The sequence below is a fragment of the Biomphalaria glabrata genome, chromosome 3 (assembly GCF_947242115.1).
Source record: "Biomphalaria glabrata chromosome 3, xgBioGlab47.1, whole genome shotgun sequence".
In the NCBI taxonomy this organism is placed as follows: Eukaryota; Metazoa; Mollusca; class Gastropoda; family Planorbidae; genus Biomphalaria; species Biomphalaria glabrata.
The window spans coordinates 47,836,592-47,861,527 of record NC_074713.1 but is presented as its reverse complement, the minus strand read 5'-3'; the positions used below and the strand labels follow the sequence as shown (position 1 = coordinate 47,861,527).

The 24,936-nt window shown below is 34.3% G+C and overlaps 1 protein-coding gene across 1 annotated transcript; it reads left to right on the top strand.

Moving 5' to 3' along the window:
- The first annotated feature begins 526 nt into the window (after positions 1 to 526).
- LOC106080234 (uncharacterized) lies at positions 527 to 24,585 on the top strand. The gene is made up of 12 exons (XM_056022394.1): positions 527 to 801; positions 6,211 to 6,296; positions 6,400 to 6,496; positions 6,702 to 6,860; positions 8,267 to 8,554; positions 11,074 to 11,197; positions 11,441 to 11,675; positions 12,726 to 12,811; positions 16,866 to 16,965; positions 18,146 to 18,254; positions 18,870 to 21,026; positions 21,896 to 24,585. Exons 1-12 carry the CDS (start codon positions 622 to 624, stop codon positions 22,100 to 22,102), a joined length of 3,828 nt encoding a protein of 1,275 aa, XP_055878369.1. The 5' UTR covers positions 527 to 621; the 3' UTR covers positions 22,103 to 24,585.
- The last annotated feature ends 351 nt before the right edge of the window (positions 24,586 to 24,936 follow it).

The following is a 24,936-nucleotide window of genomic DNA, read 5'->3' as shown; positions in this document are numbered from 1 at the left end:
CTGGAAGATAATACACCCTTCCCGTTGCATTTCACATATCGGAATATTTCCTCTTTCAGTATTAACTACTTTTGTCTTTCAGATCAAAGACTTCTAAAATATGGACGATTTACTAGTGCGGGGTGCATGTGAGGGATGTAGGCCTAGTTGTTGCCTGAGGCATTCAAACACCTATGAACGCCATTGATAAATCCAGTTCGTTTCCTTAGGTTGATGAAAAACATGGCGCGCTGTTAATATCGACAGCTTTGATTAGTCGAACATTAAAGAATTCAACTTATCAAAAAAATCTAAACTTCATTTAGAATCGACACATTGATTTAATACTAGACATTAACATAGATATGCCTACATAGACAAGACGATTAATTAATCAAATATAATGAAAACTTTTTTGTTTGTTTGCTTGTAAATGCCAACCGGCAGTATTCCATAGTACAATAGTTCTTCTTTAAAACACCTGGTCAGCTGAAGCAATCCAATCAAACTCTTTTGAGCAGTGTATGACTAGAAAAACATAGTGAAATGGAAAAACATAGTGAAATGTGATTAGATTAGACTAAATTAAAAGTAATAACAGAACGTAGTCTTAGAGATCTATTATAGATCTGTTAGATAAGAATGGAAGATTCAAGATTTATATTGATAAATGGTGTTCAAAATTTTAATAGTCTTTATTTAGCTATATATAAAAATATAAGGGAATTAGGAGTAAAGCTCCCTAAAGTTAAAAAATTGAATAAGTTGAACCAGTCACGCAGGAGTTTATCAGCATCATCTTTATTAGCATCAGGACAACAGGTGAGACACGATCTTCATCTTCGATGATCTAAATAATAAATCCTTGATGATGAATGATGATCTTGGACATTATTCATCAATATTTTGTCTTTATATTTTTTCAATAATTAGACAAGCCATTTTTTTTATTTAATTTAAAACTTTAAAAAAATAGTTATACTTCTAGATCTAGATCTAATTATTCTAATAATAATTTTTTTTCAATAACATAGAAAATATTTATAGTTTATAGTATAGATCTAGATCTATTAGTTTCAAGTTTGTCATTTTAATTTTAGTTCTGTGTTTATGTCTGTAATGAAGTTATGATGTTATCACAGCTATGATTTATCTCATTATGATGTTATCACAGCGCCTTGAGCCTAAATTTTGTTTAACAGCGCCCTATAAATTAAATTATTATTATTAGATCTAGATTAATTCTAATAATTCTGTCATGATTTAGAATTTAGACTATTGACTATAGACCAGTGTCAGTGATTCCCAAAGTTGTCTAGACTCGAGTTAGAGTAGACCCCCCCAGGGGGACAGGCGTCTACAAAGACTTCCAAGCCAAGGGGTCTAGATTCTAGATCTAATGCTCACTGATAGAATTACGATTTGAAAAGCTTTTGAATAATTGATGATAAAGCTTAGAAAAGACGTACAGTGGACAAAATCTTAGCTTTGGCTTTGACAACAAAAAGAGAAAACTATGGTTTGCAAGTGTTTTAAAACAATTTAGGGAGGCGCGACATATTACTTTATACGAGTGGACAAGCCAACTGTGCCTGGTAATGAATCCTTTTTTTTATCGGTACAATGTACCTGTTCGTGTTATTATGGATCAAGAAATACATGGTTGGTTCCTACCAGTGCTTTTTTTTTTGTGAAAGAATAGGTGCCGGTTCTCAGTGATGGATTGCCTAACTCTTAACTACTAATAAATTAATAATAAATGTTTAAATACAAGAAAAGTAAAAACAAATTCACCACATTGAAAAAGGTGTTGGTATGCCTAAGGGGAGCGTACCGTCACAAAAAACAACAACACTGGTTCCTACTGTGGCTATAGTACCAGAAGTGTTAGTAGTACACTGAGTCATCCATTGACAGCTTAAAAGTGTGAGATTGCTTGAATATCTTCAATTTTTCAATACAGTTCTAAAACAAAAGCTCAATATGTTAGAGTCAGTTGCCTCCTTCACACTGAAGTATAATGGTTGTTGAAAAGCTTTTATAAATGTTTCACACTATATCAGAGTTCTTGGAGGCTAAACTTTAAGATCTAATTTTAAAATGAAATTTAATCAAGCAGAGATCAGACAATGGCTATTTAACATACTTGTTTCACAAATTCAACCTTACTTATGGTTTTAATTACTTTTTCAGTCTTTACCATACTACGATTAGAAATCAGTAAAAAAAAAAAACCATTGAAGTTCCTGAATCAGGAAAATTGCATTCTAAAGCTAAGCAGGGGGTCTACTGAATAGATTGCAAACATAGCAAGGGGTCTATGAGTCAAAAAAGTTTTGGAACCACTTCTCTAGACTAAAAGTCTTTAGAAAATCATTATTTTTAACTATCATTAGTATTAATATTAAAAATCAAATTATTGATCTATATTATAATCTACTATATATATATATATATATGCAAAAATACCACTGGTTGATCAAGAGATCTCTAAAACTGTCGTACGGATTTGCATGACACAGGTTCCTATTACCTCCTAGATCTACTCACTAAGAACCGGATTTGACAGATTTGCAACCTGATGACCTCAATTTATGGAAAAAACTGCAAGATTTTTCAAACCTTTGTATTTATTTTCAGTATTTCCCCTAAAGGCTGCATCCTATGTATAAGGTAGAATTAGCCCAAAGATAGGACTTCCTGTATTTTATTTCCTAAGTGAACTTTTGTAACGAAAAATCTCTATTTACAAAAAATAACTTAAATCACTTCTGCTTCCCATTAGACCAGTGTTTCTCAAACTTTTTTGTCTGGCGGCACAGTAAACAAACTACAAAAATGTTGCGGCACACTACGAAGAGCAACAGTTGTTTTATAATAAAAAGAAAAAAAAAGATTTTACCAGTTTTTAAGTATTACATTTAATGTGAAGGGTGTGCCTGTTTTTTTAGAGCAAATGCGATCTAATCGAGGCTCTAGAGTCGACAAACAAACTCGCATTTCATCGTCTATTGTAAGAAGTCTCTCTCTTTTCTTAGATATTTGATTTCAGTCAGTGCTGAAAATCCAAACTCGCAAAGCCACGAAGATGCAAATGGAATAATTATTTTGATTGCTTTTAAACTGATTGCAGGATATAAATTGTTGATTGAAATCCAAAACACATCCAGGCTTTTCTCTGCAAAACATGACTTAAGAACTGCATCATTTTTTAAATCAATGAGCTGCTTTGCTTCTTCAGTTGTCAGATTTGTAGCTTCATTGTTTCCAAATGGATAACTGACCCATCCATACTCAGTACTTCCAACTGTTGGAAAGCAATGCTGCAATGCTGACTGCAAGTGTGTCAAAGTGTCCAGAATTTCGGGGGTGATTTCTTTATTTGAAGCACATTCATTGTAAGTAGGAAAGCAGTCGAAGACTCCTTTCGAGATCTTACTTTGCCACAAAGACAATTTTTCACCAAATGACTTCAGTTTGGAGAATGCAGTGATGATGGTTTCTGATGGTCCTTGAAGACTTAAATTCAATTAATTTAATTTGTCAAATAAATCAGAGAGAAATGTCACCTTAACCCACCAGATCTTGTCATGAATAGAAAATCCAAAGTCTTTTTTTTCAGCCTCCAAGAATGAAATCAGCTTAACCTTAGGTGGACTACACGCTTTAACACTTTTCCCCTGGAAGCTAACGAACATTGGTGTGATACAGGAGACATTTGTAGTCAGAATCCATTGCTTCACAGAGCTGAAAGAAAAGTTGGGATGCAAGCGGTCGAGATTTAATGAAGTTTACAACTTCAATCACTTGATCCAGAGCAGACATCAAATCTTTTGGTAATGATTTGAAGGCAAGAGCTTCTCTGTGGATCATGCAGTGAACAACTAATACATTTGGATTTTCTTGACGCACAAGAGTGACAAATCCCTTTCTATTTCCTTGCATGGAAGGACAGCTATCGGTGCAAACGCAGACACAGTTTTTTCCACTGTAGCTTGAAGAGCAAAATGTTTTCGGTCACCACTTTGAAAATATCTTCGCCTTTGGTCGTAGTTGGTAAGTCTTTTCAAAATAAAATTCGTTGACACATTTTTCATCCTTTATGAACCGAATAAAAGCTAGCAGCTGGGCTTTGCCGCTAACGTCAGTGGACTCATCAACTTGAAGAAACCACAGCAGAGACACTTTTGGAGGCATCGGGTCCAAGGATGGTTTCAACAACTATTAGAAAGCGGCGCAATGACTGATTCAGCCTCTGTGTGTGCTTTCTTGCGTTTTTGTTTATAACTGAGAAACCTTATAACTTGCAATCAATCCCTTTTCTGGCAGCTTTAGGTACTTTGTAAGTTTCTGAGCTTGTTTATTTTGTTGAGCGTTTTCTTCGGTTGCGATTTTAACGCTGGATATTTTGTTTCCAAGTGTCTCTTCAATTTGCTTGGAAGAAGTGCCTCATTCAACAGAGTTGCATTGCAGATCAGACAGAATGGCAATGGAGCATCTTCAGGTCCCGAAGATATGAAACCATATCCGATGTCATCTTCTTTGTACCTTCGTTTGGTTCCTTGCTTTTCATTTAAAGCTTTCGCAGTTTCATTCTTGCTAACGTATTTCTCCATGGATAACAATGAATAAGGCTTAGTGATAACTTGTTATTATTAGCATACACCTAACCAATTTACATGAAACGCATCGCTTATTATTATCGTTACCCAATTCAAGAACTGCTGTGCGTCTGCTAAGGCGGCCAACTTTTAGTCATTATAATAATATATGAATAGTGGACAATTTCATAACTGGTCGTTACGAGTGGGGATGTCATCGCAACGTGAATTAAAAATTTAATAGTAGACAGACTTGTGTAACGCTGCACGTGTGGAGTTCTGAAAACTCCCGCGGCACACCTGCAAATCTTCGGCGGCACACTAGTGTGCCGCAGCACACAGTTTGAGAAACACTGCATTAGACACTGGCTAAAAAAAAAACTTAACTGATCTTAAGGCATGAAAAATATAGATCAAGATCTAGAGCCTATTTCTTTTTTATCTTTTTTTGAGAGAGAGCAAGGAGTATTATTTTGTAGCATTGTCGTTAAGCTAATTAATAATTGGTAATTAATTATTTTGTATGATACCAACAAAGGAAATTAATCCTTGACAATTCAGAGATCTGGTTAAAAATGTGGGGCTTCTTCCCCTTAGATAATTGTCTGCAACAAAATTGAGTCATAAAGCTTTTAAATAGAAGACTAAGATTTTTAACTTGTAAGTATTTTCTTACGTCAGAAGTAACTAATTTCTTCCGAGTGATGTACCATCATTCAGTTGACACTTTTCACACAAACAAATATGAACCCTGCAATACATCTTTCTGAAAGAGGGGGGCAATAAAGTGCAGGACGCTGTAAATGAAGGTTAAATGGTGTAACGTTGCAGAATGCGAATGTCGTGTAATGCTAGGTTCTTGCCTCCTGAAGTACTCTTGACACGTGACAAGACAAATACCATAAACTGACTTAAGTCCGTTTCAGCAGACAAATATAACGTTTATTTTACAACATAATAATAATACTGCACTCCTTTTTAGTGCTACAAGTCAAGAAATAATAAACAATCCTATCCGCATAACAGCGGTATCAAATATATATCCAATGCGTTGAAGTCTCAAGATTACAAATCATGTCCGCATCTCAGCGGGTAACACTGTACAGAATAATCCATAATAATAATACATATCTCAAAAGGAGCACTGGCAACAACTGCCCACAAGATACTATCTAACTGAATTTACTACAGACTTTTCTAAGTCGCTACTGTTCATCCTGGACCAAAATATATTACTTGACCACCCGGTCTAAAGGATACTACTTGACTTAACTGACTTGACTGAACTCAAAGTCAACTTTATTCATTCTACTTCCTGTTTTCTACATCAGGAATTCCACGTGTCTTTTAACTCTTAACATGACGTGAATATTAACTCATGCAATGTCAACTGAGACTGTGACAGACGCCAAATATGCTCACTATGTCTCTGCGTAATCTGTCTGGTCTTTTGTTCCCTATCAAGATTGGTAAAATGCATTGAAGTAGTGTATTAAGTATTACCAGAAAAGAAATGTTTGCTGTATATGTCTTTAACTATGTTTTAATTTCATTGTTTTTTCCTGACTTGAGAGTGCTATGCTTTGACAAAAGTCTTTAATATTATACATGTATCATGTACATTTCTCAGGATGAAAACTTGAGATGCAAGATATTTGGCGAGCCCCTCTACAGTATTTCCACAAACTATCTTCCAAACTATGGCTATGTACCAGAGTAAGTCTATAGATCTTGGTATTATGTTTTAATTCTCTCTGTAGGTGGAATTTTGTGATTTTTAATTGGCATTTAATAACTCTTTTTGTGTTTGTGTGTGTAGATTTCTGGTGAAGTCTTGTGAAATAATTGACCAACATCTCGAAAGTGAAGGAGTTTTTAGGAAATCTGGATCAGTTTGCAGACAGAAAGAGCTTCGGGTAATGTGGTGGAAAAAAAAACATTTATTTATATAACGATTATAATTTACTTATAATGTGGCGACTCAAATCTCAGTTTGGAGTGAAGTATTATTTACATTGTGAAAAGTAAATCTGATAATTGACTTTTTTTCAAGCTTTACTAAAGAGATAAAAATGCCTTTTTTCTAAATTGTTATATTTGATATTGACTGTATACTTTCAGTTTGCTGTTGAAGATGGCAAATCACTGAATGGAGCCAATGTATTTGATACAGCTGTGTTAATTAAACAGTTCTTCAGAGAGCTACCTGAACCCTTGTTTCTCACCATATTTCTGGATGCCCTTATCAGATGTTACCAACTGCCACCAGATAAAGATCCTGTAAGCTCATATTGTGCTTAAATTTTTGTCAAAAAAAAAATTTAAGTTGGATGGAAAGTAGATTTAAGAAGGTTTTCAATCATGTTAAGGCAGCTTTGTTGTAATTACATCACAAAACTGTTACAGACCTGCCTACCGTTACGCAAAATGCGTATTCGTTACGCAAAATCTCCCAAAAATGACCGCCAGTACGCAAATACGCATTTAACCCGTCGCGTTACGCATTTCGTATGCTTTTTTTTTTCTCCTCTCTAGACTAGCTTACAAGCGGTCACGGAGGTCACGCTAAGCCCACCTGTGGGGAGAGGGGCGAAACAGAAAAGGTGGGGTGAACACAATGTGCCCAGATCTATACGTTGATTGGTACTTAATAGCAATTAGATGTCTAGAAACGAAGAACGCGTGAGTGAGGGAGTGGCGGGCTGGTACCAGGTTGGTACCGTCAGTTAGCTGATACACCAACGTGACTTTTTTTTTTGTAAGTTCATGAGTAGAAATTAATTATGTTGGTGCATTCCTGATTCTCGTATTCATTTCATCATTTGTATAGAAAAAAAATCGAAGAGCTATCGATTCAAAACACATTGAGTGACATTGTAGATATCTAGTCTAGATCTGGATTCTAGATCTAGAATCTAGATAACTTGTTATACAGGAATAGATTATAGATCTAGCTCGAGTCTAGCTAGTCATTACGTTATGATTCTCTACATTACCCTACAAACTAGTTATAGATCTAGATCTAGTATGATTTAGAATTTAGATTGACTAGATCTAGATCGATAACATCTACTACCATCTAGTCTAGATCTAGACTAGATTCTTAGTCTTAGTATAGAATAGATCAAGTATGAAGGTAGGCCTACGAAAGTTTGGATCTAGCGGATCCACGGCATCAGTAACACTTTTGAGCCCAGATCTAGAATCTAGAGTCTAGAGTAGATTATATTCATTATATAGACATAGATCCAGATCTAGTCTAGATAGCATCTCTATTGATCTAGATTTAGATTGTAGATCTAATCATGACGTCTAATATTATATATATAAATATGACAAAATAGAGGATCACGTAAGTGTTACGCATTCTGGTGCCAAAATACGCATTTTGACCGTAAGTGTTACGCATTTGGACTTTTTTTGGTAGGCAGGTCTGCTGTTAAATAATTTTTTTCTGTCTCAAACTATTCAGTACTACTTATTATGGTCGTGTGTTATGAAATGTTATATTTTGTACACTCTTCTCACTTGGAATGCTTTTCCTCTGTCTAATGAAAGAATTAAAATATATATATAACTGATGTGGTTGAGCAACAAGAAATTCTTGAAAATTTCATTTCAAATTCTAAATTAATCTGCATTACTTTATGGCTTCTTTAAATAATCTTGTTTTCCTGTTCTTACAGAAAAAAGCCATTCTGCAACTATGTTTGTTGTTGCCCCTAGAAAATATAGGGACTTTACGATACACCATGCACATGCTGTACAGGGTGGCAGCCAGATGTGATAAAAATAAAATGACAGCCAACAATCTGGCCCTTATCATGGCCCCGAATATAATGCACAACAACAAGGGCACCCTGAAGATGAGCTCGTCAGAGGAAAAGCTCCTTCACATTCAGACATATATCGTGGAACTGCTCATCAAAAACTGGGACCAGATAGGGATAGTCACTTCATCCTTACAACATCAGGTTTGTTCTATTGAATCAGCTGTACATGTTTCATTAATGCTTTATTCCCACATTTAGCCAAACAATTTTTTTTTTTTAATTTATGATTTTGGCTAACTGTATATCTATAGGCTTGCAAGAGGAACTAAAAGATTGAAGCGGTCTTTAAAAATTCAAATTCAGAAACATTTCAAATTTACTTTGAGATATCAATCAAAGAATGAGTATTAGGCTTGCAGTAATTTATGAATCTAAATAATTCAATACAATTAAGTTAGGCAAACATGAAACAAGTTAGATGTTCTAATTTTTAAAAAAATTCTCACATTGATAAAATCAGTAATGCCTGACTTTTTTTTTTCATTAGTGTATGTATACATTTTGAAGGCAGGCATGCCTCTTTTCTTTAAAATGCAGATTTCCTTTATTGTGAGCAAAAGTTTGAGGGGCTGATAGAGCTGGTTAGGCCCCCTTCCCTCTCCCATATCATGTGTCTAGCATTACTGCCTTAAATTGTACAATGTAACCTTACCTGCCTACCATTACGCAAAATGCGTATTCGTTACGCAAAATCTCCCAAAAATGACAGTCAGTACGCAAATACGCATTTAACCCGTCGCGTTACGCATTTCGTATCCTTTTTTTTTCCCACTCTCTTGACTAGCTTACGAGCGGTCACGGAGGTCATTCTAAGCGGCGCCTTCGACACGGAGGTCACGCGCTAAGCCGTCCTGTTTTTTTTTTGGGGGGGGGGGGAACAGAAAAGGTGGGGGAACACATTGTGTCCAGATCTATACGTTGATTGGTTCTTAATAGCAATTAGATTTAGTCTATAAAGGAAGAACGCTAGAGTGAGGGAGTGGCGGGTTGGTACCAGGTTGATACCGTCAGTTAGCTGATACACCAATGTGACTTTTTTTTTTTTTTATATTTGTAAGTTCATTAGTAGAAATTAATTATGTTGAATCCCTGATTCCCGTATTTATTTGTATAGAAAATATATCGAAGTGCTATCGATTCAAAACACATTGAGTGACATTGTAGATATCTAGTCTAGATCTAGATCTGGATTCTAGATCTAGAATCTAGATAACTTGTTATACAGGAACAGATCTAGCAGTAGCTTGAGTCTAGCTAGTCATTGCGTTATGTTATGATTCTCTACATTACTCTACAATCTAGATCCAATTTAGTTATAGTATGATTTAGTCGATCTAGATCTTGTCAATCTAAAATTTAGATTGACTAGATCTAGATCGACAACATCTACTACCATCTAGTCTAGATTTGACTCTATATCTAGACTAGATTCTTAGTCTTAGTATAGAATAGATCAACGATGAAGGTAGGCCTACGAAAGTTTGGAGTAGACCTACGTTTGTAGCGGATCCACTGCATCGGTAACACTCTTGAGCCCCAGTAGATTATATTCATTATATAGACATAGATCCAGGTCTAGTCTAGATATTATCTCTATTGTCGTATTGATCTAGATTTAGATTGTAGATCTAATCATGACATCTAAATCTAATATTATATATATATATATATATATATATATATATATATATGTGACAAAATAGTGGATCGAGTAAGTGTTACGCATTCTGGTGCCAAAATACGCATTTTGACCATCAGCGTTACGCATTTGGACTTTTTTTGGTAGGCAGGTCTGCAATAGACAAAATTTATTTATTTATTTCTAACATTGTTGGATAGACTTGTATATACAAAGAGCATTTTAACTAATATTTCACTGTGTCTTGTTTGTTCATGATTTAGCCTTGTAAGAAAATGAAAGTACTTATCAGCTTCTTAACTTTTAATCATTAAGAATAAAATGCTAGGTTGTAGTTTTTATAGCTATCTAAAGTAAAGAAGCCATGGTTATGCTTACCTATTGATAAGTGGCTGCCTGGTCGTGTGGTATGTGCGCTGGACCGTTTAGACTTGTCGATGGTCCCGGATTATTGCCCTGCCTGCTGCCATCCCCCGTCGTCCTGGGTTAGTTTTGGAATAGGAAGTAAATTATTGTCAACTCTGAAGAAACATCCAAAGCATGTAAACCATTTTACAAACATGTTTGTCTTGGTTTTTACATATTTTTGACAGTTAATTTAGCCCATGTCAAAGCTAATTAAAGAAATTGAAGATTTATATGCACACATTGGACACTGTTGTTTTATTAGTAAATTTTTTAAAGCAGTAGATCTAATTCACTAGAAATTATTGAAGACTGATAATCAATGTCTAGACTGGAATAAAATATATTATAGAACATTTGTGATGCCTATAAATGCATGATTTTAAAATTATTAGAGACTCAGATGCTTGTATTCATGACATAAGTAGATTTTTCATTTTGCTACATGTGATTTTTATGGGTTTGGCATGCACTTCTTCTTTGCATGGTGTTAGTGGTTCTGGTAGTACAGTTCAGTACAAAGTGTATGTCACTGAAGTTGTTAGTCTAGTTTAATGATGACCTTTGAAAGGTAAAACTTGATTTCTATACATCTACTCAACTTATCTGATTTCAGATGGGATTACTATCAGAAGGTTTTGCTACTGATGATGACTTGGATGCCAGTGATGACAATACACTTGAGGAGTCTAAAAATGTGTCCAAAAAGATCAGGAGAAAGAGAAGTGGTTCATTAACAGGTTAGCATTTTTTTTTTGTTCCCTGGCATGGTTTTGTATGTAAGTAATCATAACAATCTACTTGTCATAATCTTTATGGTTGTTCTGGTTCCGAAATGGAAAACAGACAATTCTATAATTGATCCATTTGAGTTTTTATATAATAATTGTTGTAAATTATGATCCTGTTAATATTAACATAAATTATAGTAATATTAGTATTTTAAAAAAAGATTCATAATTATGCTTCTTCTCTTGATCTAGATTTAGTGAGCTCTATTGCCCACGGTTTGTCCAAACTTCGTCGTAGCACAGATGGTAAAGGTGGCAACATGTCATTAAACAGTTCCCAGAAAGGGGAAGTTTCGATCACCTCCTTCCAGCCCAGCACTGCCACCAAACAACAAACTCAAGAAATACCAGCAGATGCTGTCACTCCTTGTGTCATGAGGAAACGGAGAGCCTCTGGAGACACTGTGCCATTCTCCACCTCCAAAAAGTAAGCTTTACTTAGTTGTTTTTTTTTTGTTTTTTTTTTTTCTAAATTAAGATCTAGATTAGATCTAGTTGAAAGAAATATAGTTAACTAAGCCCAGTTTCAGTGAGACATTTAGAGAGATGTCTACTATGCTGTAATCTAGTGATCTCTATTAGCCCTGCTAGTACGCAAAAGGCTATGGAAATAACCAGGACTGGATTTAGTCTTGATATGGCCCTAAGCTTTTAGAGATATGGGGCAATTTTCCCTTTGCTCTTTTTTTTTCTTTTCAAAATGATTCAAAAATCCCTGGAACCATTTTTGTGGCCACAAGCTAGGTAGACCTACCATAGATAAATCCAGCACTGTAAATGACTTCCCGTTAGTTTACGAGCCTACATTTAAAAAAAAAAAAATTTTCTAAGTTAAGAACTACTAAATCTAGAAAGCAATTTTAAAAATTTAGATTGAATAAGATTCTAGAACTAAAACTAATCGTAATCTTACCTATAAAATAAATTTCAATCTACTTAATCTAGATCTAGTGCGGATAAGATTTTATCTAGATCTACTTGTGCGGATAAGATCATTATTGCAATTGATTATGTACCCTGTCTAGAATTGCATAAATAAGATAGTTTGTTGTTTCTATTAATTTGTATAGTGATGGATACTACTTAAATGATAGCTAGTAAAAGTATTTTTAATTTGTAGGAAATATATAGCAAAAGAAAATGTATGTATTTTTTGTAATAACATCCCATCACTCAACAAGGCCAATATGGTGACTGAGATGACTTTGCAAATCAGCTTGTAAACTTGTATTAGTCCAATTAAGATTATATAAAGCACATATAATTTATAAAGCTAACAATTCAAATCTTGTTTTTCTTTCATTATAATTCACAAGTATATAAATATATTGATTAGTAAAATAAATTGGAAACACTCAAAGAATTCACTACAAAAAATAAGAAATTAGGTCATAAAGCTTCTAGCCTTTAAAAAAAAATATTTTTTATTGCTCTTTGTTCTTTTACTAAAAATGTGTGTACCAAATTTTATCTTTAGGCAAGCCATTCTGGGATATCTCCCTCAGAAGTCTGCTCTTGCATCAACTCCATTCACTCCCTCTTCAACTTTAACCAAAAATCAAGGTACTAAGTTGTTAGATTAGTAGATTTTTAGTTGTTGTTTTTTTTATATCCATGATTTTTAAAAAATGTTTATTAGAATGGAATGGGCTTCATTCGAAGTGGAAGGGAACAGGGGATGCCACAAACTAACTGCCTACCGTTACGCAAAATCTCCCAAAAATGACAGTCAGTACGCAAATATGCATTTCGTATCCTTTTTTTTCCCTCTCTTGACTAGCTCAAGAGCAGTCACTGAGGTCATGCTAAGCCATCCTGTTGGGGGGGGGGGGGGGGGGAACAGAAAAGGTGGGTGAACACATAGTGTCCAGATCTATACGTTGATTGGTTCTTAAAAGCAATTAGATTTAGTCTAGAAATGAAGAACGCGAGAGTGAGGGAGTGGTGGGTTCATTAGTAGAAATTAATTATGTTGAATCCCTGATTCCCGTATTCATTTGTATTAGGGGTGCACCGGATAGTACTTTTTGATATCCGGCCGGGGCCGGATATGACCGGATAGTAAAATTTGATATTCGGCCGGGGCCGGAGCCGGATACCTAAGTGTCTTGTTAATAGCTTGTATTGCTGAACATTTTACGAAACTGTTAAATAACATGCCTATAATATTGGTTGGTTTTATTTTTTTTCCTTTGATATACCTTATTGTTTTAAACTCTGTTACTGATTGATTTATTCAAACTTAACATTATTTCTAAAAATCTGTATAGCATGAGTGTATCTGTGTGTATGTACGATGCCACCAACTGTAAAGGATGTGTGTAGGAAGGTCAATGTTAATAATGTTAGTATATGTTTAACTAATTACTAATGTAAATCTCTCATAAGTAAAGTGCAATCTGCCTTGTATAGTGGTCGGATGTATGTGTTCATGCATTTTAGAGCAACAACCTGGTCAGATATACCTAGTGAGCCTAAACATGTAGTGCTAGAGTAGTGTGTATAGTTGTGTTAACCATCAAGCATTGTTTTTTCCTTGAGCATACGCACGCAATAGAGTTGGGTGTCAGTCAAAAAAGATAACACATTGGCATGGTCAGTCAAGCATATAAATTATACCCGTCCACTAGTTAGAGGTCAAGGGTTGTTTTTTTTTACGCTCCAGCATATTGTTTCTTTGTTTGCTAGATCTAACTGCGGTACTATTATTCAATTTATTTTATGCGATTTTAAAATTTACTGTAAGGTTTTCCGTTATTTATTTAGTCAAAAGAATTAAACAATGAAATTAGCTTTCTTTGTAAAGATTTTAATACAAGGCAAAAATACACACACGCAAACATGCACATCTTTGTTTTATTTTATTGTGCAAAGAACGTACGTAAGAAACATTAAATGCAAAGAATGTATGTTAGAAACATATTTCTTAATTAATACTTATTAATTATTTTATTTGTGGTTTCAGTAACTGTTACAAAAGGGAACCATAGTAAGCCTATGGATGTCAGGTGTGTAAAAGTCGTCCTGGCCTGATACACAGTGGCTAAGTACGCATCTTAAGTAAAAAAAAAATAATAACAAGGAGTTAATTGACTGTCACAAATTATTAAGAATGTTGTTATCAAATCAAGACACTTAACTGCAGGAGTAATATTCAAGTTAACACGTTAGAAAAAGTATTTAACCGTAATATTTATTGACAGTGTAATATCCTTTGTTAGCACGTTGCGTTTTTTCATTCTGGCTTAAAAATGGTCAATGTCTATCAATAAATTGGGTGTCAAGGACCAAAAAAAATAAAATAATGAGTAGGGGTTGTTTAGCTCTCCATTTAAGATAGCCCTGGTCGTGTCTTCTACAAAATAATTAGTTACTGGCTCACTAGGCTATATAATCTCGCGGTTTGTGTTCTGTGTAGCTAAAGGTCACTCGTTTAGGTGCGTGTGATCTTTAGTCCAGCTTACTAATTGAGATTTATGTTCAAGTAACTCAGCACACTTGAAAAAGTGTGGCCTCTAGCACAACCACGTGATTAAGATTTTTCTCCAAAAAAGCAAACTCTTTGTCCGGATACCCGTGTAGATGTTTGGCTTGAAGTTCATCCCCCCGCGCCCCCCCCCCCCCCAATTAAGATTAACTACTAAGTAAACAAACATAGTTCCCTCGTGTGACCTCTAGAGAGTGCTTACGTCCATCGTATCTGACTTGGGGTCACCTGTCAATCAATGAACTCAATGTGATGGGCTAAACAAATAAAAGGGGGAGGGAGTTCATCTGGAAATATACCTAGTTACCTTAGAGGTGTGGCTCTTGTAGTCCAGCCCCCCTAATAAAGATTAACTACTAAATAAACAAACTCAGTTCCCTCGAAAGGTGTGACCCCTAAAGAGTGTCAATACGCTGACATTAAACCTACGTCCATCGTATTTAACTTGTGGTCACCTGCCTATTAAAAAAACTCAATGTGATGGACTAAACAAATAAAAGGGGTGGGAGTTGTTCATCTCTTCCTCTGGAGATATACCAGCGCCTTCGACATACACGTAGGTCACGCTTCGATATACCCGCACAGCTTGACAGACGTCTGGCCAGCATGACGTAGTCACGGAATGTAGCATTTTAACATGTTAACTAACCTACTCAAAGGTCAAGACAAATTGAAAAAAGTGTCAGCCATTGCTGCTCTGTATGTAAAGCGCATTTATGATGTAAAGTTTCATTTCTATTTATATTAAGTTATTAACACGCCTTGTCTTTATAATAAACGATGTTTGGTGCATATTCATAATGGCTCTATTTTTAAGCACATTATTTTGTTTTAATATAAACATTAATACATTCTACAACAGACATTAATGGAACGAGGTCCACTTTATGCATATTAAATAGGTGTATTTTTTACTATCCGGTTTACTATCCGGTAGTGATATCCGACCGGAACCGAATAGCACCGGACAGTAAAAAATGCCGGATATTCAGCAGAAGCCGGAGCCAGAGGGACTATCCGGTGCACCCCTAATTTGTATAGAAAAAAAATATCGAAGTGCTATCGATTCAAAACACATTGAGTGACATCGTAGATATCTAGTCTGGATCTAGATCTAGATCTGGATTCTAGATCTAGATAACTTGTTATACAGGAATAGATCTAGCTAGAGTCTAGCTAGTCATTACGTTATGTCATGATTCTCTACATTATTCTACAATCTAGATCCAATTTACTTTACTTGTAGTATGATTTAGATTGACTAGATCTAGATCGATAACATCTACTAACATCTAGACTAGATTCTTAGTCTTAGTATAGAATAGATCAAGGATGAAGGTATGGAGTAGACCTATATATATATAGGTCTACTCCATACATATATATATATATATATATATTTATATATGACAAAATAGTGAATCGCTTAAGTGTCATGCATTCTGGTGCCAATATACACATTTTGAACATCAGCGTTACGCATTTGGACTTTTTTTGGTTGGCAGGTCTGCACAAATGATCAGAGTTTAATTGACACTTCAGCTAGGGAAATGAGACAGATTGATATGCTACAAAATTAATTTCCTTGCTAGAAAAGTTATCAAATGTGAAGGTACTTTGTATATGACAAGTGATTATTTCTTATAACACAGTGCATGTTGTCTGGTGTGTTCATGACAGAAAGGGGATGGGGACGGCCAGTCTTTATCCCTCGCTAGACACACCCGTGCTCAAAAAAACATGTAACATATAACATGTCATATATACCTTGCACGCAAAAAATGGTAGGCTTGGTAATGATCAATGGAGTTGTCTTAAAGAATTGTTGTACTGCAAATACGAGCTGAATTGTGAGTGAAAAGGCCTGGCTGCCTGTTACTGGGTGTGATTGGCTTCAAATTAACTTCAATATGGTCAAAGTAGGGACTTTTTAAAGTAACAATAAAGAGAATTTGAATGACATGCAATTTCAATTTATGCATTAAAATATCTGATTTGTGTTTGTATATTTTGTTTATAAATGCTTTTTATGTGTGCATTTTGTATGCTCCAATCTCTTGTGGACCAGTGGGTGGAGCAGGTATCAGGATCAATTTATTGTAATTGTCAAATACTTTTATTTGGTTACAGTTCCTAGTGCAATTAACGTTACTACACCAGCTATAGGAAGTAAATCTCGAAAGAAGCTAAGCTTGTTTTTATCTCCAGGTAGTAGAAACAAGACAAAAGAGTAAGTAGTTTTTTTTTGTTTTTTTTTTCACTTTTTTGTTCCTTTTTACTGTATAACTGGTTTGCCAATCTGAATATTAAACTTCATAAGATCCTAAATGCTCCTTGTTAGTTCATTGGCTACAAACAAACCGCAGTTGGACAACTATTGAAGAAAAATACAATTTTAAGAATGCTAAAAAGATTTTTAAAAAAAACAACATGCATTAGGTCACAACTTACATTTTACCGTCACATAGAATATACAAGACACTCATCACAGACTCGGAACTTTTTTATTCTCCTGGCTATCTAAATATTAACTACAAACCAACTTCCTTTTGTAATGACTGAGCGGAACTGGTTTGAACATGCTTTTTGTTTGCCACTAATAGAAACGTTTAAAACACACTGAAGAAATTGTTTTTTTCTTTCTTAAATGAACTTCTTCAAACACATATATTTATTCTCAATTCAAACACATAGATGCAAACAGTCCATTGATTCTCAATTCAGCATCAACTTGACATACAATTCTTGCAAATTCACTGAAGTAATAAAACCACAAACTAATGTTGCTTGGTTACACTGTAGTTATACTATGACAAATTTAAACTTATACTACTTTGTACTGATACAACTTTGAAGTGATATAACTTTATATTGATACAACTTAATTTTGGAGCAAATGAACTTACTAATTTAATTTGACTTCAATTCCCGGACCGCAACTGCTGAAGTACCTCAACTTACTTTCCCCCAATTTATACCATTTTGATTCGTCTTTTCTAGAATCATAGAAATTTTTATTCCAAATATTTCTATTATCACCCTCTAGAATTTGATATGGCGACTTTTTTCCTGACCTCTTTCTCAGATTGTTAATTATAATTATCACATGCTTACTCTGTGAATTTCTTTGACCTGACCGTTTTCTAGAATAAAGTAGAATGAGATCACAGTATCGATTCGTGACACTATCACTATAATGGTTTTTTATGTGTAATGTATTGTAAGACAAATATATTCAAGTGTGATAAAGATATTATTATTAGTTTAAAAAAAAATAATTTTGTCTCTAATTGTGATTTAGTATAGTTTGCGTTTGTTGTGGTATGAATTAGATTGTGACATGGTGAGTAAGATGGTGATATTTATTTCTTATCTTATAGTTAGAGGTTTTTTTGTTTTTTTTTATATAGGCAGACTTCAACCTCCCTCACCTCTGAATCACCGCCAGATCTTAGAAAAAATAAACCTTTGAAAAGTAAAAATATCTTTAAGAGACTCAGTGGCAGTCGTACAGAGAAGGTAAGCACTGGACATTTCTTTTCATGGTACATTTGTAACATGACCACATTTTATAATACAGTTGTAATATTCCATATTGAGAAATGAACCTGCAGTTTTATTTATAGTTGAGACCTATCTGTAATTATAGTTTTAATTTTGGTCGTCTAGTGTATTTTAGTCTCCAAGTAAGAAGTCATCTCTTTAAAAAAGTGGAGAAGAGATAGTTGCTGTCAGTTTGTTTTTGTCTTCAATAGACTTGATGTCTGTGTCATGTCCCTCACTCAGTATATAATGGAACTTATTAAGTGAATCAGATCACTTATAGAAGATAATATTCTATTATCACTATTGAGTATTTTTATATTACATGATAGAAAAAGCTTAGCTAAATAATGGAACTCATTGAGTGAATCAGATCACTTATAGAAGATAATATTCTATTATCACTATTGAGTATTTTTATATTACATGATAGAAAAAGCTTAGCTAAATAATGGAACTCATTGAGTGAATCAGATCACTTATAGAAGATAATATTCTATTATCACTATTGAGTATTTTTATATTACATGATAGAAAAAGCTTAGCTCAATCCAGTATGAGTTGATGTAATTGTTATTTTATATTCTGTAGGTCAGTGATGATGTCCCTATGCCTCGCAGTGTTTCATCGCCAACACTAAATGAAGTAGACTATAGAGCCGATGTTGTCTCGTCACTGTCTCTTCCTAACCCAGGCTCCTGTCACACCACCTCTCTCCAGTCATTGCTTAGTGCAGATAGCTTACTTTCACTTGACAGCGGAACATCCCATGACATGTCAGAGTCTGTATCCGCTTTCAACATTTCACCAGACAGTGGGAAAGGCTCCATGCTTGGAGAGAGCTCTTATGATTTCACCATACCGTCTCATTTCATGAGTACGCATACTGGAAAGTTTGAGGCTCCAAGTAATATTGACCAGGTGACACACCATCCTAGTATTCAAGACCAAATCCCACATCAACTGGAGCAAAGCCATGGTCTGACAATGCTTTGTGAAAACTATTTAACCTCTGACGAAGATGATTCCTCAAACCTCAGAAACCATATGATTTCCAGGGAAGGCTCTCACCTTAATGAATTAAAAAATATGCCAAAAAAGACAAATATATCAAGAAACAAGTCTGTCTCTGCTGAGGACTTACAATCTGGCAAGCTGAAAGTGGATGTCCCTGTCAGAGTACACAGCTTGTATGAGATTCCCAGTAAGCAGCACAATGTCAAACCTCATTTACATATCAGTAAGCAGACGCACAATATGCTGGCCAAGGCTGGCTACATTTCTCCAACAAGCTGTGATTCTAATGAGATTCACATGCCTGTGAAGTCTCCCAAACGTTTAGGTTACAGAGAGGAATTAATGCTTTCTCTAAGGTCTAGCTTACATGAACGCCATTCACATAATAATAATCACTTGTTCAGATCACTGAGAGGGCTCCCTGATTCTTCCACTCAGGATGGAAACCATAGTTCAAATTATATAAAATTAAAAAAGGATCATGAGGTTAATGCATCGGGTAGCGATGAGGGTGTAATAACACAGGAAGAAAGTCCTTTGTCCAAAGAGGGGCATTTAGAGTTGTCTCTGAATGAAGTTATGGAGACAGAAGTGGATGTGACAGGAATAGAACAAGATTTGGAGACTGACGTGGATGTGACAGGTTTAGAAAAAGATATGGTGGAGACTGACGTGGATGTGACAGGTTTAGAAAAAGATATGGTGGAGACAGAAGTGGATGTGACAGGTTTAGAAAAAGATATGGTGGAGACTGACGTGGATGTGACAGGTTTAGAAAAAGATATGGTGGAGACAGAAGTGGATGTGACAGGTTTAGAAAAAGATATGGTGGAGACAGAATTGGATGTGACAGGTTTAGAAAAAGATATGGTGGAGACTGACGTGGATGTGACAGGTTTAGAAAAAGATATGGTGGAGACAGAAGTGGATGTGACAGGTTTAGAAAAGGATATGGTGGAGACAGAAGTGGATGTGACAGGGTTAGATGTTTCTGAGACTAGTTCTCTGCAAAACAATGCCATGGATGTGAAGTTAGATGTTTCTGAGACTAGTTCTCTGCAAAACAATGCCATGGATGTGAAGTTAGATGTTACAACTATCACAGATTCTGACAAGTTAACTAATCAAGTCTCGGACACAGAAGTTGATGTGACCAGTAAAGCTAAAGTGATTGGCAATGTTGCAGATAATCAACCTGATAAAACAGACATAGAAATTAGTGAGATAGATAATGCCCCTGACATTGAAATGGATATAACGAATGATGTTGGTATTGAAGTTGATTTAACAAATATCAATACTTCTAAAGATACTAATGAAACAAATATAAACCAAACAGATGCCAATATACTGACAAAACCTAGTGTCAATGAAACCAACCAAGCTCCAGTTATCAATCACAGTCTAAAAGACATCAAGGCATCCCTAACTCTGTCTGGTATCTTAGACCAAGAGATTGTCAACCAAGTCGAGATAAAAAGAGCTGAAGTCTTGCTGCAGAAACGTGAGAGTGTTCTCAATATTTCTCATGCTGGACTTGTTGCTCAGAGCATCAAACAGTTCAATGCAGGCAGTAACCAGGGACAGATAAAGCCTTTGGTACCAAAAAGAGGGACATCCCCCATAAGGATTCCAAAAATATTCACCAAAACTAGTTGTTCAAAGTCTCCTTTGAAAGAATCCAATTCCAGCCTTCTGTCAACAACTACAGCAGGAAATGGTCCTGAAAATGTAACTACCTTTTTTCCAGTTTTATCTATGTATTGTACTTTACAATATAATATCAGTAGCAGTTTTTGCTTTTTTTTTTTTATTAGTTTTATAAAATATACATTTGTGCTTCATCTGATAAATAAATTACTTGTGTAGTTTTGCAAAGAAATTCTGATCTATTATTTCCTTCAGAAATTTCCAAAAGACCATTTGACAGACATACTGAAATAGCTTTTTGAGTTTCTGATAACTATAATAACTCTCAATTTCAAGAATAGTTTGAAAGCTAAGATATTTAAATGTGACCAAAAGAATCAGTCAGTTTATAAATAAATAAATGTGTTCTTGTAGTGAAAAGATGATCCTATTATTTTAATAAACTTAATTTTATTCCAAATGAATTATTGTATTCAGAGGAACTGCAAGTCCTACTCATGCTGTCCTACAGATTGTTTCAGTTAGTAAAAGTTTTAAAAGTTATGGTTTAATTGCTTGTGCTACAGTGTTCAAAATCCTGCATAGCCAACCCAACCATGTTGCCAAAGGTTCAAGTAGGGTTTCATAGATGTATTCAGCTTTGAAATAGCTAATGAAATATAAAACACTTTTTTTTTCTCTTTTTGCATACTGTTCACATTCATGAAACAAAACCATTAATATTTGAATTAATGTAGGGTTTTAGAGTTTCCAAGTACTGGAGAATAAAAGTTTTTCTGGTTTAATTTAGCACTAAATTTATGTGGGTTTTTTTTTCGTTTAATTTCTAGTTTGAATATGGAGCCACTATACAGTGCAACATTTTTGTTTTTTTTCTCTTTCCTTTCATCTCTCATTTTTTTTATGAAATTAAAAAAAAAAAAGTGACGAGCTATTTTCTTTGATTTCAGGAACTGTTACAAGCAGCAATAAAAACACCTCTGAAACTGCTGAACCCAGTGTCTCTAAAGACACCCACTTCTACTAGAACTCAGCGGCCACACATAAAACGCCTTAAAGTACATTATTCACCTCGGAAAATAAATCACAGGTCACCAAAGTTGGGTGGTGCAGTCAAGTCTCCTTCTGGCATGAGTCAACAACAGTCCGTAGATTGAACTTCGTAAGCTGACCTGTAGATTATACAAAAAGGACAGCTACTCCCGGCTATAGACAAAAGAATTTCTAGTCAGGAAGCACAACTCTGTCCATTTTGTTAGTTAACAATCAAACCGAATGTTCTGTATGGATAGTTTCTCTTCTTGTTCATGTACCAGTATTTGAGAAAACACAATTTATCTTAAAACTTTTTTTTATACCAGTATTGAAAATTGTCTTTCATTGAAAGTGTGCAACATTTTGTTATGTCCTAAAAGCTAAAGATTTATTTAGCACTTGGATCTGATATACACTTTGTACATAAACCTTCTCACTTTTCCTTTGACTATTCGTGAAAGTTTCACCATTTCTCAAAGATGTTCCGAATAAAATGGCTTTAACTCTTTGTTTCCTAATTAATCGTTGATTTGATCCCATTAAATTAATTTTTGTTTTTATAAACTTTAATTTGTGTTTTGTAAAAAGAGCATGCATTCTCCTAAAAGTCTATACCAAAAGTACTGTTTTCTGATTACAAACAAAAAAAGTTTAATGATAACAGGTATGATGTGAAAAATGAACAATTCTGTCAGAATGTGAAGAAAATAATTACAGAGTTCAGTCTCCCTTACTATATCTGGTCAAGAATGGCACAAAGTTATTGAGCTCTACTGCCTTTTTTTTCTACAGCATATATGATAGTAAGAATGTTAAAAAATAATGATGTAAATACTTATTAGTGTGTGTGTGTGATACAGCTGTGTGTGTGTAGGCATGATTGACATATATGTGTAATTATACTAGGTCATCTAGGCAGCTGCTGTCAAACTGGTGGTATGTCTTCATCAACACAGAGTGTTTTGTAAATAGCAATGAATTAAAAAAATGATGTATTTATTTATTATACAAAGAAAAAGTTATTTTATTATTGCCCTTGAACTGTGTAACAAAGAGTCTTATTCTCTGCAATTTGATTGTAAAGCCTCAGGATTAATAGCAGCTTTGTTTACATATCAGCTGTGAGTTGTTTTCTTGTTCAATAATCAAGATACAGCTTATCATGATACAGCTTGCTCAATTACCATGATTAGATCTTTCAATTATCATGATACAATTTGCTCAATAGTCATGATAGCAGCACATCTTGCTAAATTTTATTGACCATATTATATTGAATAATTTTAAACCTATATTTACACTTTATTTTTTATATATATAGTTTTGTTTTTCCTGGACAGTGGCTAATCTTATTGTTGATGTTCTATGGAAGGACAGGGAGTTGAATAGTGGTGAACTAAGTTACTGGTCTTGGATGATCTAGCTGGTGAAGGCTGACCTGGTATTTGAGGACATCAACCAGATCAGAAGATATTGATGTTTGTGTACTCAAAACTGCACCCTTATGCCACATCCACTTCTTGTGGGCCTGCCTGATTTTTTTTTTTTCAAGCAGACCACCACAAGTTGCTAAAAAAAAATATGATAATTTAAAAAAAAATGTATTACCAAAATATTAATTACACATGAATGGTAGAAAAAAAAAAGAAAATTATATCAGGTTTCAACATCTGGGTGTTTTGTACTTAGGTCTCAGTCACACATGATTCAGTATTATACCAATACAGTATTATTTTTTTTTAGTGAGAGCATAGTTAAAAAAAAAACCAACAGTTTTTGGTGTTCTGATTCTGGAGGAAACTGGCAAATTTCCATTGACATCTTAAGAACATGACATTAGAGCATTATCAAGCTCATGCAACTGTTTAGGGACAAATATGCACAGCTATTCTGTAACACACTCTCCTTATTTACAAGGAATCAGGGAGAATTAGACTTAATTAACACATAACAATATTGCTCAGTTTCAAAACATATTGCTGTATTTACTATAGGGTTTGTGTTCAACATTGAAGAATTCAAACTGAAGATTGCCTGTTTGTCTTTATTTTTTTATTTTACATATCAGTGACCAGGGCCAATAATTCTACTGTTGTATATATAAGTTGGGTTTATGTACCCTTGTTAATGTTTTTTTTTTTTTTAAATTATAAACTTTAGTTATAAGCTTGTATTTTAATTTAGTGTTTATGCATTGTCCTAGAATGAATGATATTAAACAAATAACAATGTCCCATGAAGATTTACAATGTATGCATTATGTAGAGTCAGAGTTCATCCACTTTTTGAAGAATCTTATACAAACACTTTACATGTTCTCTGAAGGTTGGATACTTTTAGTATTCTATTATAGTTATGGCCAGGTAATGGCATTAATCTTTTTTTTTTCCAACAAAACTTCAGTGACCAGTCTCTACGTATAGGTCAAAAGTTCACACTCAAGAGCGTGAATACAGAATCAAGTTCAACATATATTGCCTATTATAAAACATAAAAATTATTAAGACAACTCTTGTCTCAGGTTTTGATGCATTTGTGACTCTACGGTCAATATTTTGTTTTTGGTACTCAATCAAATAAAAACTAGATTATTGGCACTTTTAAATGCTGTTTTGTTTCATTGTTTTTTTTATTAGTGGCCCCGAAAGGGGAATAGCCGCTATTAGTTTTATGTGAAGCGTCCTATTTAAATCTCATAAACTAGAAAAGAAATTGAAATTCCGACATCAAGATAATTTAGACCTTTCCTAATTCTAAGCAATGGCTACTTTTTCTTTTCTTTAAGGGAACATTTTATTTTTTTAAAATGAACTAAGCAAGCTTGTTTTTTTGTGTTTTTTTTTCCATAAAAACATACAATTTTTACTATTCACTATTAATAGTAAAAAAAAAAAAATAAATCACAGAAGACTATTTAGTAAGGGAGGTAGCCATTTAACATATTTCTAACATATGC

Bases quoted from the DNA above. Each gene is read 5' to 3' on its own strand.
- LOC106080234 (XM_056022394.1), top strand. From the start codon at position 622: ATGGAAGATTCAAGATTTATATTGATAAATGGTGTTCAAAATTTTAAT. The intron at 8,555-11,073 runs GTTTGTTCTATT...ATCTGATTTCAG, and splicing joins CTTCATCCTTACAACATCAG to ATGGGATTACTATCAGAAGG. The intron at 18,255-18,869 runs GTAAGCACTGGA...TATATTCTGTAG, and splicing joins GTGGCAGTCGTACAGAGAAG to GTCAGTGATGATGTCCCTAT.